Below are 16,717 nucleotides of genomic sequence, written 5' to 3'. Positions count from 1 at the left end.
CTTAGGGAAATCTTGCAAGCAATACACACAAAATTCTTGTGTATAATTCAAACAGATTTACCAACACTAACCTTTTGTAACATTTATTAGATTACGCTCTCAGCATATGGGGCTTCTCTGGTTGCTCAGTGGTTAAGAATCCACCTGTCAATGCAGGAGACACGGGTTCCTCCCTGGTCTGCGAAGATCCCACATGTCACAGAGCGACTAAGCCCGTGTGTCACGACTATTGAGCCTGTGCTCCAGAGCCCGGGAGCCATAACTACTGAAGCCCTCAGGCCCTAGAGCCTGTGCTCCGCAACAAGAGAAGCCACAGCAAGGAGAAACCTGCTCACTGCAACTAGAGAAAAAGCCTGGGAAGCAACTAAGACCCAGCAGAGTTAAAAATAAATAAATACAATTATTTTTAAAAGGCTTTATATTTTCTAAGATAAAAAATATTTCACTTATAATCACACAAAAATGATAGAAATCAGGGAAGTTAGTATTGATGCAATGCTATTATCTAATCCACAGTGTGCATTCAAATGTGGTCAACTGTCCCAATGATAAAATAATAGCATTTTCTGTGGTTTAGAAATCAATCCAGGATTTAGTTTACATTCTCCTCTATCTGGAACATATCCTCAGCTTTTCTTTTTTTTCTTTTTTAATAACGTTTTGATAATTTAAATGGTGCCAGACAATAGTTTTAAAGAAGATCCTCAATAAGAGTTTACACAATATGTTCTCATTAATACCTTCACAGCTAGACTTCATGTTTTAAATATGCCCATATAAAAAGGAAGGAAGGTAAGAGCTTCCCTGGCAGTCCAGTGGTTAAGACTCTGAGCTTCCAAAGCAAGGGGTATGGGTTCAATCTCTGATCAGAGAACTAAGATCCCACATGCCATGCTGCTGCTGCTGCTGAATTGCTTCAGTCGTGCATGGCCAAAAAAAATTAGAAAAAAAAAAAAAAAGACGGGGAGAGTACATTTACCATGGGTAAATCTAACAAACATTACTTCTGCCAGGTGATCAAAGTCAACATCAACAATGAGATGTCAGGTTGACAGTAAATACCCTTGAAATGTAGGGACTGTACTAGTATTTTACCTCCGTGATCTTCTCTCCGAAACCCAGAAACCCAGTCTAATTAGGAGAAAAACATCGGGCACACCCCAAGAGAGGGAACTTCCCCAAAATACCTGACCAGTAATCCTCAAAACTGTCAAAGTCATCAAAGACAAGGAAAGTATGAGAAACTGTCACAACTAAGAGAGACCTAAGGAGACATGAAGACCCAACGTAATGTAGAGTCTGGGATGAGATCTTGTGGGCCAGAGAAAGGATATTAGGTAAACACTAAAGAAGTCTGAATAAAGTATGGACTGTGAGAATTCTTTACAATTTTCCTATTTATCTAAAACTGTTGAAAAAATAACAAAGCTTATTTAATATATATATATTTTTAGGACTTCTCTGGTGGTCCAGTGGTTAGGATTCTGCCTGCCAATGCAAGGGACACAGGTTCAATACCTGGTCCAGGAAGTTCCACATGCCATGGCACAACTTAACCCCTGTGCCACATATTCAGCCCAGCTGCCTAGACCCCCAGCTTGGCAACAAGAGAGTAACCCCTGTTTGCTGCAGCTAGAAAAAGCCCATACACACCAATGAAGACCTAATCCAGCCAATATATAAATAATTCTTAAAGATATACATTTTTAATCCACCACATGTCTACACCCTCCATCTTGTTACTAAACTCCCGGTTCCCTCCCATGAAGTCAAACTCAGGTTACCCCAGAATGTTCTCTGAATGACTTCACGGTTGCCCAATATTATCAATCTTGTGACCCTCTCTTTTTATGGACAGGCACGCTCATCAACAACCTGGGAGAGATTAATGATTGTTCGATGTTGACTATAAAACGGATCTCCCAGTCCAACAGTGACTATGGCTAAAAAGCTCACAAGAGGTAGAAAGAGCTCATCGTCATGACAGGAAAGTTTCTGTGGTTTGAAGGGATACCCTTCCCAAGCCTGGATTACTCACCTGAACTCCTGAGAGAGGTGCAGAATTTTCTTATTAAAGATGAAGATGTCTTACTGCTGACTTTCCCCAAATCAGGTAAGGAAGCAGGATCAGATACTGACAGGCTGTGGCTGCGGCCCTCATTCATTCAGCACACAGGTGGAACGCTTTCTGTATGCCGACAATGCATTAGGGGAATAGAAATGTGCACTGATACCACTGATGCCCAGAGAAAAGGATTGAGCCAGGCAGTCACACAGTCAGCTGAGTGCTCAGAGCGGGTGATCAAAGGCATCGGAGGAAACCATGGGAATGAAGCCCAAGGCAGATTCAGCTGTTTGTAGAGAGGAGTGGAAGAAGATGCAGAGTGAAGTCTGTGGAGGAAATGGGCTGCTGTTGTTTAGTCGCCCAGTCCTGTCCGCCTCATTGTGGAACCTCATGAACTGTAGCCCACCAGGCTCCTCTGTCCATGGGATTCTTCAGGTAAAAATACTGGAGAGGGCTGCCATCTCCTTCTCCAGGGGATCTTCCTGACCCAGGGACTGAATCCTAATCTCTTCAGTCTCCTGCGTTGGCAGGTGGATTCTTTACCACTGAGCCATCAGGAAAGCCCTAGAAGAAGTAGGAGGCTGCTGCTGCTAAGTCGCTTCAGTCATGTCCAACTCTGTGCGACCCCATAGACGGCAGCCCACCAGGCTCCCCCATCCCTGGGATTCTCCAGGCAAGAACACTGAAGTGGCTTGCCATTTCCTTCTCCAATGCGTGAAAGTGAAAAGTGAAAGTGAAGTCGCTCAGTTGTGTCCGACCGACTCTTCACAACCCCATGGACTGCAGCCTACCAGGCTCCTCCATCCATGGGATTTTCCAGGCAAGAGTACTGAAGTGGGGTGCCATTGCCTTCTCCAGAAGAAGTAGGGGAGGGAGGTAATTCTGTGAGATGATGTAATAGTTAATTAGCTTGATAGTGGTAGTCTTTTCACAATGTGACATGTAACAAATGAACACGAACACCTTAAATATTCACATTCTTTTTAAAATAGAATTTAGCTTCTTGCTTTTATTATTACTATATGTCGGGGTCCAGCCCCAGCAGGATCCTAGGGTACCCTCAGGAAAGACGGAATCGGCGAGAGAGAAATGACACGGGTCTTATAATAGATTGAAACCTGATAGTCTGGGGTTGAACGATAAGAGAATAAAGGAGAAAGAATAAAGAGAAGAGAAAGAGGCTTGATCTTCTTTGATTAACACAGAAAGCCAATAAAGCTCCTGTGTTCCAAGGAGTCATCCTGAAAGAAGAACAGAGAGAGAAAAAGAGGGAAGAGGAAAAAAAGAATGACACGGGGAGACCAAGCTTTGGTGAGCGAGGCCCATAACTTTATTTTTAAAAGGAACTTTTATATCTTGACTTGTACATAGCGGGAAATGAAAGATGCAAAATCATACCGAGTCAGCCCAAACATTACATCTGTTTTGTCTTTATCAAAACCAGGATTTTTTTTTGTATATCTTTTTTATAAACAGTGTTGTGTACAATATCTTTTGGCCTTGGAGGCCTGTGAACATTTTATGACCCTTTTTTGATAAAGCCTGTTCAACCAGAAAACTTAATTTTTTTTGAAGTGTTTTTTTTTTTTTATATTTGTAATGTATGTCAGCCTCAGAAAGTGTTAAACAGAGTTACATTTTCACGGAGCAAAGGTCCAATGGGTCATAACAAAGAAAGAACCAATTAGCTCAAAGGTCTGATTTTTTTTTACATTTCAACTATGTTAACTAATGTACTCCCAGGTGTACAATGGATAAGGGATATGGGAACTTGGCAGCAAGCATTGGCTCAACAATGAAACCCTTTACCAATACTATCTATTTTAATAATTTTTTATCTCTTAAAGGACTCTATGTTTATTAGGACTTTTAGAATGTTTTGGCTTCTCATGTCTTTTAAGGTTGGGGAGTTGTGAACAATCATGTGTGTTAATTGCAAGAGTATGGATAAACCTGTCAGGCAAGCTAGAATGTCAACAGAGGGGTTTGAATTGAAATATTTGTATCATGTCTATTAACTAAAGTCCTAAGTTGATTTTTTTTTCAGAGGAAGGTGGTCGGGGATAGCCCCCTGTTAATGTCAGAAGAGTTGGTGAAAAGCATAATATAATAAACAGTAGACAGATTTTGGTTTTGGGGTAGATGTTTGAGCAGATTTAGGGGGTCCCTTGAGGCCTGATCTGCCTTTGCCTGTCAGGTCTCTTCTGCATGACTTTTGTCATGGGTGGGATCTCCCGTGGTGGCTCTCAGCAACTATTGGTTTACTTTGGACTGTGTTAGGTTTTCATTGCTCCATGGGCCTTCTCTAGTTGCAGTGTGAGGGCTTCTCTAGAGGTAACTTCTCTTGTTGTGGAGCCCGGGTTCTAGGGTTTCAGTAGTTGTGACTCATGGCTCAGTAGTTACAGTGCATGGGCAGTTGGCCCACTGCCTGTGGGATCTTCCCGGGTCAGGGATCGAACCCATTTCTCCTGCATTGGCAGGCGGATTCTTTAGCACTGAGCCCCAGGGATGCCCTATTTCTGCTTTATATGAAAGAGACAATAAGCTCCCTGCTAGCAGAAACACGCATTATTTGTATAATATAATGGAGCAATGGAGAGTTTAGTCTTGCCAAGTTGCCCCTACTATTTTTGAACTGAGGGTGTTAAATATATACGTCTTTAATTTGTTAGCAATAAGTCAATAAAATAAGGTGGGAGGGCTGGGGTGGGCAATAAAACATAACTACCACAGCCAAACAGCAAGGTAGAAGAAATGACATCTAAATTGAGATCAAAAAGAGCGAACGTGAGGCTTCCCTGGTGGTCTAGAGGTTACGAATCCGCCTGCCAGTGGAAGGAAGAAAGGTTTGATCCCTGGTCAAGGAAGATTCCACGTACTGCGGCGCAACTCAGCCTGTACCCCGCAACTACTGAGCCCGTGCTCTAGGGCCCACAAGCCACAACTGCTGAAGCCCATGTGCCCAGAGCCTGTGCTTCACAAGAAAAGCAGCCACTGCAATGAGAAGGCTTCTCAGTAGCCCCTGCTCACTGCAAGAAAGCCCACGTGCAGCAATGAAGACTCAGCACAGCCTTAAATAATACAATAAATAAATAACTTTTTTTTAGAAAAAGGAACGAATTAGCAGCAGGAAAATGTTTTTCTTTTTTCAAAAAAGAGTGAATGTGAAGTTATTTCATGAAAAGAGATATTTTCCAGGACTTCCCTGATGGTCCACTGGGTAACAATCTGCCTGCCAATCCAGGGGACATGGGTTCAACCCCTGGTCCAGGAAGATCCTCCACGCTGTGGAGCAATTATGCCCATGTGCCACAACCACCGTAGCCTGCCGGCTCTAGAGCCCATGCTTTGCAACAGGAGAAGTCACTGCAATGAGAAGCCCGAGCATCACAACTAGAGAGTCGCCCCCTGCTCACCCCAGCTGGAGAAAGCCCAAGTACAGCAAGACCTAGCCAAAAATAAATGCATAAATAAATATAACTGTTCAAAAAGGAGAGATTTTCCAGTAAAGGTATCAGCATGGATAGTGATCAGGAATTGGAAAAGAACTTGATAAATTTACTGAACTGAAAGGATGTGGATCATATATCTACGAGGGATGGTGTCATAGAGGGACTGTGATTGGGCAAGAAGCAAGGCTGAAGTCATTGGAAGTGCTGTGGTAATGATAAGCCAAGGGCAATGGGAATCTGTTCAAAGGCCAAGAGCAATGGGAACATGTTCAAAGGATTTAAGCAAATAGCCAAAGCATAGAAGCAACCCAAAGGTCCACTGACAGATGAATGGATAAACATAATTTACTATCCACATATTGAGAATATTATTTAGCCTTAGAAAGGAATGGAGTTCTGACACTTGCTACAACATGGATAAACTATGAAGACATAATATGTATGGAGTGAAGTGAAAGTTTTAGTCACCCAGTTGTGTCTGATTCTTCGTGATCCCATAGACTCTAGCCCTTTAGGCTCCTCTGTCCATGGAATTCTCCAGGCAAGAATGCTGTAGTTTGTAGCCATTCCCTTCTCCAGCGGATCTTCCAGACCCAGGGATTGAACCCAGGTCTTCTGCATTGCAGGCAGATATTTTATCATCTGAGCCGTTTGTATCAGAAACAAAAAGTAGAATGGTTGCCAGGAAGGAGAAGAAAATGGGAAGTTGTTACTTAATGGGCACAGAGGTTCAGCTGTTTAAGATGGAAAAATTCTGGAGATCATTTGCACAACCATGTAAATATACTTAACCCTACAGAGCTGTACAGGGGTGCCTGGTGGCTCAGTGGTAAAGAGTCTGCCTGCCTATGCAGGAGACGTGGGTACGATCCCTGGGTCGGGAAGATCCCCGGGAGAAGGAAATGGCAACCCACTCCGGCATTCTTTTTTTTCTTTATTTTTTTAAATTAATTTCTTTAGTTTAATTGGAGGCTGATTACTTTACAATATTGTGGTGGTTTTGCCATACATTGACATGAATCAGCCATGGGTGTACATGTGTTCCCCATCCTGAACCACCCCCTTTCCACCTCCCTCCCAGTCCCATCCCTCTGGGTCATCCCAGTGCACCAGCCCTGAGCACTCTGTCTCATGCATCAACCCTGGACTGGCAATCTATTTTACATATGTTAATATACATGTTTCAATGCTATTCTCTCAAATCATCCCACCCTCGCCTTCTCCCACAGAGTCCAAAAGTCTGATCTTTACATTTGTGTCTCTTTTGCTGTCTGGTATATAGGGTCATCATTATCATCTTTCTAAATTCCATATATATGCGTTAATATACTGTATTGGTGTTTTTCTTTCTAACTTACTTCACTCTGTATAATAGACTCCAGTTTCATCCACCTCATTAGAACCTATTCAAACGCATTCTTTTTAATACCTGCCACTCCAGTGTTCTTGCCTGGAAAATCCCATGGACAGAGGAACCTGGAGGTCTACAGTCCATGGGGTTGCAAAAAGAGTTGGATATAACTGAGTGGCTAAACAACAACTGAACTGTAATTTAAAGATGGTTAAGATGGTACCTTTTATGATCTGTATACATTATAAGAATTTTTATAAGTCAGATTAAAATGATTGATCATAGTTTTCCTTTCTTTATCTAGGAACAAACTGGTTGATTGAAACTGTCTGCCTGATTTACTCCAAGGGGGATCCCAAGTGGGTCCGATCTGAGCCCATTTGGGACCGCTCCCCCTGGGTAGAGACTAAGACTGGGTATGAATTACTAAAGGAGAAGAAAGGCCCACATCTCATCAGTTCTCACCTCCCCATCCAACTCTTCCCCAAGTCTTTCTTCAAATCCAAGGCCAAGGTCAGTGTACAGCAGTCAAGACAGTCTTCATCAGGGCTTCCCTGGTGGTCCAGTGGTGCTCTGTTGTTTAAGTCATGTTCAACTCTTTTCGACCCCATGGACTGTAACCCACCAGGCTCCTCTGTCCCTGAGATTCTCCAGGCAGGAATACTGGAGTGGGTTGCCATGCCCTCCTCCAGGGGATCTTCCCAAGCCAGGGATTGAAGCTGCATCTCCTGTGTCTCCTACATTGCAAATGGATTATTTACTGTTAAGCCAGCAGGAAAGCCCCAATGCAGGGGACACAAGTTCAGTCCCTGGTCGGAGAAGCTCTGCATGCTGTGGGGTGCAGCCAAAAAACAAAAATATAAAATAAAGATAGGCTTGAGCAATGCTTGTTAAACTTTAATTTGCCTAGGAATCTCTTGGAGATCTGATTGAAATGCAGTTGTATTCAGTAGGTATGGGGTAGGACCTGGGAGTCTGTATTTGATGGTAACACTGGAATTTATACTGGAATACAAATGTGTAGACCATTCTGTAGGTTATGCTAGCCAGGTGTAAGCCAGAGACCAGGGGAAACAATAATGCCAAAATCTTAGAAAACCACGTTTAAAGTCGAACTAGAATTTATAACTGTATCATACCCTGAATAATCCTCCTTTGTTGCTCTAAAAAATAATAATAGTAATTAGCCAGTCTTAATTAAATAAATACCTCCTGCCATTTATGTAGAAGCACCAGAAAGTTGCTCATTTGAGAAGCAGCATGCTTACATCAATGCCTAAATTCAGGGTGATTACTCTGCCTTCATGACTGGTTTTTCTAACCACTCTGTGTTCCTATATCCAGCTGGTATTTGGTTTGTTTGTTTGGCTGTATCACACAGCAGGTGGGATCCTATTTCACTGACTAGGGATCAAACCCACACCCCCTGCAGTGGAAGCACAGAATCTTAACCACTGGACCACCAGGGAATTCTTTGGCTTTTTCTCCATTTTTATGAAAATCAAGAAGGTTGGGGAAAAAAAGGTTAGAAAATGACTTGATTTTTCATTATCCTATTTTTCTCTTTCAGATGATCTACCTCATCCGAAATCCCAGAGATGTTTTGGTGTCTGGTTATTTTTTCTGGAGGGGTGCAAAGTTTGTTAAGAGACCACAGTCACTGGAACAATACTTTGAATGGTTCATCCAAGGAAACAGTGAGTAAATGTAAAATATGAAAGCTAGGGGTTGCCAGAGTCCTTCATCAGACCTCTTTTTTTTTTTCCTTTTAAACAAAACCTGACATCTCTACATCTTCCCAAGCCATGAGTATCTCCATCACCACTGGAAGCCAGATTTTCTAAATCCACATACTGCCTTGTAGAGCAGCAGAACCTCAGCCAGCCTTTTTGCCCCATCAGAAACTATCCTAGCTATTTTCTGAGTCTTCAGGATCTGTCTAATATTAGCACCGAGCACTCATATTCTTTCCTCTACTCTCCTAATCTATGACTTTCTGAAAGTCAGCTTCCATTGGCTTTCTGGACAATACAATCCTGACTTTTCACCATTTTTCAGATTCATCTTCTTTATTCCTTTATTTATGTATTTTTGGCCACGTTGGGCCTTCATTGCTGCACGGGCTTTTCTCTAGTTGCTGAGAGAAAGGGCTACTCTTCATTGCAGCACACGGGCTTCTCATTGCAGTGGTTTCTCCCGTTGTGGAGCTGGGGCTCTAGGGTGCTCCAACTTCAGTAGTTGCGGCACGTGGGCTGAGTAATTGCAACTCCTGAGATGAAGATCAAACATCCCAGACCCAGCCCAGACAAACAAATAAATATTTTTTAAAAAAAGAAAAAAAGGCTCAGACATGGTAGTGTTAGTCGCTCAGCCATGTCCAACTCTTTGTGACCCCATGGACTGTGGCCTGCCGGGCTCCTCTGGCCATAGAATTCTCCAGGCGAGAAAACTGGAGTGGGTAGCCAAGTAACTCCACCCATTTGACGATTGGATTAAAGCTTTACTGAGAGAGGCTCTGTACACCAGAGCAAGACACAAACAGAGAGGAACAATACACTGGAAGGAATCAGTAGCAGAATAACTGAGGCAGAAGAATGAATAAGTGACCTGGAGGACAGAATGGTGGAAATCACTGCCACGGAACAGAATATAGAAAAAAGAATGAAAAAAAGAAAATGAAGACAGCCAAAGAAGCCTCTGGGACAACATTAAAGGTACCAACATTTGCATTATAGGGGTCCCAGAAGAAAAAGAGAGAAAGGATCCAAGAAAATAGTTAAAGAGATAATAGCTGAAAACTTCATAAATAGTCAGCCAAGTCCAGGAAGCTCACAGAGTTCCAGCAGGATAAACCCAAAGAGGAACCCACCGAGACACAGAGTAACCAAGCTGACAAAAATTAAGGACAAAGATCAAATATTAAAAGCAACAAGGGAAAATGACAAATGACATATAAGGGAGAGCCCATCAGGTTTATCAGCTGATCTCTCAACAGAAACTCTACAAGCCAGAAGGGAATGGCACGATATATTTAAAGTGCTGAAAGGGAAGAACTGACCACCAAGAACACTCTACCCAACGTGACTGTCCTTCAGATTTGATGGAGAAATCAAAAGCTTTCCAGACAAGCAAAAGTTAAGAGAATTCAGCACCACCAAACCAACTTTACAACAAATGCTAAAGGAACTTTTCTAGACAGGAAACACAAGAGAAGGGAAAGACCTGAACAAAATACACCTGAAACAATTAAGAAAATGGCAATAGGATCATACATATCAATAATTAACTTACATGTAAATGGATTAAATGCACCAACCAAAAGATATAAACTGACTGATCGGATGAAAACATGCATATATGCACTTCCACTTACCACATCACTCTACTTAACCACCCAAATTGTACATAATTATTTTATATGGTTGAGTTAATCACATTTCCATTATGGGTTGCAATTTTAATTGTCTTTTACTTTTTGTCTGGCTATTGATTGTGAAAAACTAATAAATATCTTTTATTATTGTGATTATGTAACTATTACTCACTTCACACCATTTCATCATGATTGATTAACAGAAAATAATAGAATTCTATATCACCAAAACTACCATTTAATAGAAAAACCTGTCATCACTTTTTAAAACCAAGATACATATTAGAATTATCTTGAAATTTTCAGAAAAATACAAATGCCCAAGTTTTGCCTTTTTTCTCCAAAGCTCCAGATATGTTTCTAATAAGCAACCATGTTTAAAAACAACTGGATTTTATGCTGATCTTTTATCTAGCTTGTTTCACTTTTTCTATTTCATATTCGGTGATCCCATTTCATTTAATTTATGTTTTCCAATTTCTCCATCTCTTCTTTTTTTTTGATGTTCTTTCTCAAGCCTTTATCAAGCATAGTAGAAAAGCTTTCATATACATATATGTGTGTATAAAATATGTATAATGTATATTTTAGAAACTTATGAATTTTTGCCTACCTATAAAACTTATAACATTTTGATCCCACTTGTTTGACTTAGTATGAATAGAATGCTCAATTTCTAATTTAAAAAAAGGTTAGATACACAAAAAGCAACAAAGGTTTACCATAGAGCACAGGGGACTGTAGTCAATATCTTGTAATAACCTATAATGGAAAATAATCTGAAAAATAATCTATGCGTATCGCTGTTGTTCAGTCACTAAGTCGTCTCTGATTCTTTTCAATCCCATGGACTGCAGCATGCCAGGATCTTCTGTCCTCCACTATCTCACAGAGTTTGCTCAGATTCGTGTCCATTGAGTTGGTGATGCTATCTGATCATCTCATCCTCTGCCGCCCCCTTCTCCTTTTGCCTTCAATTTTTCCCAGCATCAAGGTCTTTTCCAGTGAGTCGGCTCTTTGCATCAAGTGGCCAAAGTATTGGAGCTTCAGCATCAGTCCTTCCAATGAATATTCAGGGTTGATTTCCTTAGGATTGACTGGTTTGATCTCCTTGCTGTCCAATATGTATAACTGAATCATCTTGCTGCGTACCTGAAACATTGTAAGTCAACTGTACTTCAATTAAAAAAAAAAAAAATATATATATATATATATATATACACACACACTAAGAAAGAAAAAATACAGGGAAAGGAAATCTTCAAGAAGACATGCCTGAGAATTTCCTCATTGATGAAATCTGTTTGAAGAACCACAAAGCCTTGTAAAGAATTATTACAAATAAATCACCTAGCCTCTAAGAAAGCTATAGTAGAAAAAAGGAAAGAAAACCTTAAATCAGAGGAAAGACACTTTCCCAAAGAATAACGATTCCAAAAGCAACATTGAAGGCAAGATGATGGGGGGCGAGGTGAGGGGTGCGGCAGGGAGGAAGCAAGAGTTGTGGCAATGGTGAGAATACGCCTGACAACTAAACATTCGAAACCAATACAATATTGTAAAGTAATTAGCCTCCAATTAAAATAAATAAATTTATATTAAAAAAAAAAGAAAGGCAGAACATATTAGGGGCAACCAGAATGCTACTTCTCAGGTCGCATGGCTCTCTGGACAAGATCCCCTTACTGCATATAAAGCTGTATACAAAACCTGCTCCAAGTGAACTAGCCTTGTCTTATTTTATTTGGTTTCTAAATTTTTGGTTTATTTATTTTTGGCTACGCTGGGTCTTCATTGCTTTGCTCGGGCTTTAGTTGTGGTGAGAGGGGCTGCTCTCTAGTTGCAGTGTGTGAGCTTCTCATTGCGGTGGCTTGTCTTTGTTGTGGAGCACAGGTTCTAGGCGTGTGGGCTTTGGTAGTCGTGGTGCATGGCCTTAGTTGCTCCAAGTCATGGGGAATCTTCCGGGTCCAGGGATCGAACCCTCGTCCCCTGCACTGGCAGGCCGATTCTTATCCACTGTGCCACCAGGGAAGTCCTAGGCTTTTTAAAGGGTTAATGCCTGATGCTGGATACTAGTTACAACAAGCATAAATGTGCCCTGCATTGTGCTAGCAATTATGTCCACAGAGGGAACATATATGTGGATCCTGTTTTCATTCCATGTGTCGTCTACTCACTCTTCCTACCTCTTCTGTATGCAGTGCCATTTGGATCATGGTTCGACCACATTCGGGGCTGGATGTCCATGAGAGACAAGGAGAACTTCCTGATACTGAGTTATGAAGAGATGAAATGGGTAACGATTGCTCTTATAATCAGCAGACTCTTTCTTATCTTCATGCCCTCTAACTTCCCTCCCTTCTTTAGCCTGTGCATGGTCATTAGATGCGAGAACTTAGCCATCTGGTCCTCATTGCCCTGCTTATGGTCAAATGCCATGCTCTCTTTCATCACGTCTTCTTCATCTCACCTTACAACATCCAAGAACTGACTCATTGGAAAAGACCCTGATGCTGGGAAAGATTGAAGGCAGAAGGAGAAGGGGATGACAGAGGATGAGATGGTTGGATGGCATCACCGACTCAATGGACATGAGTTTGAGCAAGCTCCAGGAGTTGGTGATGGACAGGGAAGCCTGGCGTGCTGTAGTCCATGGGGTCGCAAAGAGTCGGACATGACTGAGTGACAGAACTGAACTGAACAATATCCAAAGGGCTTTTTCCATATACTGAGGCAGAGTACAGTGGTTTGTGCTCACACTGGTCACTGGTTCTATCATTTCTAGAGGTATATCCCTTGGTGCTGCTGATAACCTAGTAGTGAGAGGGATCTGAGAAAGAAGATGGGAACGTATAGAAGCAAGCTGGGTTCCAGAGACGTGTTCAGCTGTCTGACATCCCAGATGGACTGGTAGGGGAAAACTTAAGTCGTAAAATCAATCAGTATGATTACTCTGAGGCCAAGTACTGAACTGAGCAGTGATAGGCAGGAAAAGCGGGCATATGAAACTCAAAACCAATAAAGGTGATGAAATCACAGACAGAAGAACTTTAACCTTTAGTGGTATCTTGGAGAATAGAAAAATAACACAAACACTGGCTTTTGCTTCTATCTGAGAAACATTACTTTTCATCATCTTCCAGCTATTTCTATTCAATCCTCTATGGCGTCCACACGAATTTCCTTTTTACCAATGAGTCTTTTGTAAATAACAGTTTACCCCAGCAAATTGTTTTCTTTTCTCTCTCTCTTTTTTTTTTTTTTTCTGGGGGAAGGAGTGATTTTTGGTTGCTTGTTCTGTGTTGCTTTTTTCCTTTTTCCTTCTTTTTTTTGTGGTCTTTTTTTCTTTTATGTTTTACTGCTGTGTGTTTTCTTGTTAGATCATAGTGAAGGCTCATGGAATAAAAAAAAAATCAAAGCATTTTAGCTCTAAGAGGAAAGTCTCTGATTCAAAGCAAAGCCTTTCTGGTTATAAAACCCATTTTCTTATAACCTCCCAGCATCATGGGCCAGGAACCAATTATTGAGATAATAAATAAGAAGACATGGTAAAGCTCTCTTGTGTTACTCAAATGTTAGTTGTGAAAAACAGCATTATTTGGGCACATAGCCAAGGCTTGAAATCAATTCCTTAAATTTTGGTTAAATTCTCCCAGAAACTCTCCTGCCTAATCCTGCTCATAATTGTCTAGAAGCCCTTCTAAAGTCTCTTTGGAAAACCCAGTATTTTAGTGTTAAGGTGTTCTGAATTCAACTATACTGAGAAATCCATCATGGTCCTTCCATCTTTTTTCCCCCAACTGTTCTCTAAGTCATTTTTTGTTTGTTTACTTTATTTCTTAAAATTTTTAGCTCAGTGGTAAAGAATTCGCCTGCCAGTGCAGAAGCCCCAGGAGACACGCATTCAATCCCTGAGTTGGAAAGATGCCCTGGAGGAGGAAATGGTAACCCACTCCAAGGCTCATGGCTGGAAAATCCCGTGGACAGAGGAGTCTGGCGGGCTACAGTCCATGGGGTCACAGAGAATCGGACACACCTGAGCACACACATGCACAACTTGCTTTACAATGCTTGCTGTACAGCAAAGTGAATCAGCTAAGCGTTCACATATATCCCCTTTTGGGGATTTCCTTCCCATTTAGTTCACCACAGAGCATTGGCTGGAGTCCTCTGTGCCCTACAGTAGGTTCTCATAGGTTACCTAGTCTTTACTTGGTATCAACAGTGTCTATGTGTCAATGTCAAAATCTCTCAATCTCTCTGGACGCCCCCAACACTATCCCTACTCACATCTCTACATTATTTCCTCTTTTCCTCTCCCCTCTCCCCCTCCTCTTTCTGCTGTCTCCTCCCCCTCATCTCCTTCTCTATGTTCTTGCTCTTTCACATAATCTCTCAGATTTTCTCTTCTTCTAGGACATGAGGAGCACTGTGGAGAAGATCTGCCAATTCCTGGGCAAGAAGCTAGAACCAGAAGAACTGAATTCAGTCCTCAAAAACAATTCTTTCCAGGTCATGAAAGAAAACAATATGTCCAATTTTTCCCTCCTGAAGGGTCAGTATTTAGAGGAAAATGGACTTCTTTTGAGGAAAGGTAAAAGAAAACATGCCTTCAAAATGGATCAGAAAATGTAGAAGTTATTCTTATGCTTACAACAGGGCACTAACCGTTGGGAGTAGGGACTGTTTGAATTTATCAACTTATATTGCTCATCACTTGAAAACGTCTCTTGTGAGCCCTTATGAGGGCGTCTCTTTTTATAGTACTAAGGTGGGCTGCAGGCGCTTAGAGAAAGTTTTTCAGGTATAGCATGGTGATCAGTCTTATATGCAAGGCCGTTCAAACTCTCTCTCAGAATTTAACACGGAAGATATCTCTTCTGCAAACAGTAACCAGGTTAATCCACTATTCTTGCTAACTCGCTAGCTGTGACTGACCCAGAAAATAAGGACAGGATTGGGAAAGTTCATGTTTGTGTTACTCCTGGTGATTGAACATAGAGAAATATCCTCAACAACAACACAAACGTATGAAAAACAGCTCAATTGGAGAAGGAAAGAGGAAAGACTTTTCACGTAGCTGAGAGCCTGTCTTGTTATCAGACATTATAAAGCCCGCTGTGATGAGAAATTAATCATGTCCATATCCTTGAACTCAAGATGAATGAACAGAATATACAGCATAGAGGGGAGGAGACTGTTTTCCCAGAATCCTAGAGTTCAAATAGATTGAGGATGTGATTCATGCAAGGAAGAAATGAAATGGACTTCCCTGATGGTTCAGTGGCCAATACTCTATCTCCCAATGCAGGGTGCCAGGGTTCCTTCCTTGGTCAGGCAACTAGATCCCACATGCTGCAACCAAGACTTCAAATGCCACAGCTAAAAACCCCGCATGTGACAACAAAGATCAAAGATCTCAAGTGCCACAACTAAGACATGGCATAGCCAAATAAATAAACACAAATAAACAATTTTTTAAAAACCAGAAAGACCAGTTAGATTTCTAATACAATAATCCAGGTGAGAAATGATGTTACCTTGGATGTAGGTGGTAGAAATAGAGGTTGCGAAAAGTGGCTAAATACTGGTTATATCAGAAAATAGAATTGCATTATTGCCGACAAATTATACACTGGGAGAGAAGAGAACAAGGGAAATTGTTTCAAGCAGGCGGAAGTCTAAATGGGTATGACTGCCAGGCAGTAAAAAGCAACAAACCATTGGTCATTCTGCTTTATTAGCTATGATTTCCATGTCAAGCAAACAGAAGAAATAGATCCAGGACTTCCTTGGTGGTCCAGGCATTATCAGCCTCTAGCTGGGGGACATGGGTACAATCCCACATGCCTTGGGACAACTGAGCCCATGCACTCTAACTACTGAGCTCCTGATCCACAAGAGAAGCCACTGCGATGAGAAGTCCTAGCATACCTGGAGAGTAGACCCCAGCTGCTGCAACTAGAGAAAGCCAGAAGAGCTACAGTGACCCAGCGCAGCCATAAATAAATAGATAAATAATTTTTAAAATAAAAGGTGTAAGAATGTATCGTGTACTACTTAATAGCAATACACTTTTAAAAAGACAAGCAATGGATCCAGGAAGACATGTAGTGGCGTCTTGAGACTGAACCCTAGATCTGATCTGAGTCTCTATTTTTATGTTTATCAGGTATGACTGGGGACTGGAAAAATTACTTCACGGTGGCCCAAGCTGAAATCTTTGATAAACTATTCCAGGAGAAGATGGCAGACCTTCCTCAAGAGCTATTCCCGTGGGAATAATGCTCTAAATATTCCAGATCTTATATGGATATTGATATTTGTTCTTCTGCCCTTATGCATGTGAGTGACTGAGGGTAATTGCATAAAACCTGTCATTTCATCCTGGTGTTTTGAATGATCAAATCTCTGCATTTGACAACTTGACTGTTAAAATGCATCAGGGTACCCCCTAATTCCCTTTGTGGCATCCA

The 16,717-nt window shown here is 41.4% G+C and overlaps 2 protein-coding genes across 2 annotated transcripts in view; both read left to right on the top strand.

The window, feature by feature from the left end:
• LOC129631317 (tetrapeptide repeat homeobox protein 2-like) overlaps window positions 1–16,717 on the top strand; it is a 95,323-nt gene that overhangs the window by 29,642 nt on the left and 48,964 nt on the right. The window lies entirely within an intron of this gene.
• On the top strand, window positions 1,981–16,660 carry LOC129631314 (sulfotransferase 2A1-like). The gene is made up of 6 exons (XM_055552248.1): window positions 1,981–2,113; window positions 7,173–7,381; window positions 8,439–8,565; window positions 12,443–12,537; window positions 14,658–14,835; window positions 16,414–16,660. Exons 1-6 carry the CDS (start codon window positions 1,981–1,983, stop codon window positions 16,524–16,526), a joined length of 855 nt encoding a protein of 284 aa, XP_055408223.1. The 3' UTR covers window positions 16,527–16,660.

Source organism: Bubalus kerabau, chromosome 17 (genome assembly GCF_029407905.1).
Source record: "Bubalus kerabau isolate K-KA32 ecotype Philippines breed swamp buffalo chromosome 17, PCC_UOA_SB_1v2, whole genome shotgun sequence".
Taxonomy (NCBI): Eukaryota; Metazoa; Chordata; class Mammalia; order Artiodactyla; family Bovidae; genus Bubalus; species Bubalus kerabau.
The sequence above is the reverse complement of the archived record's forward strand: the minus strand, read 5'-3'. Positions and strand labels throughout refer to the sequence as shown.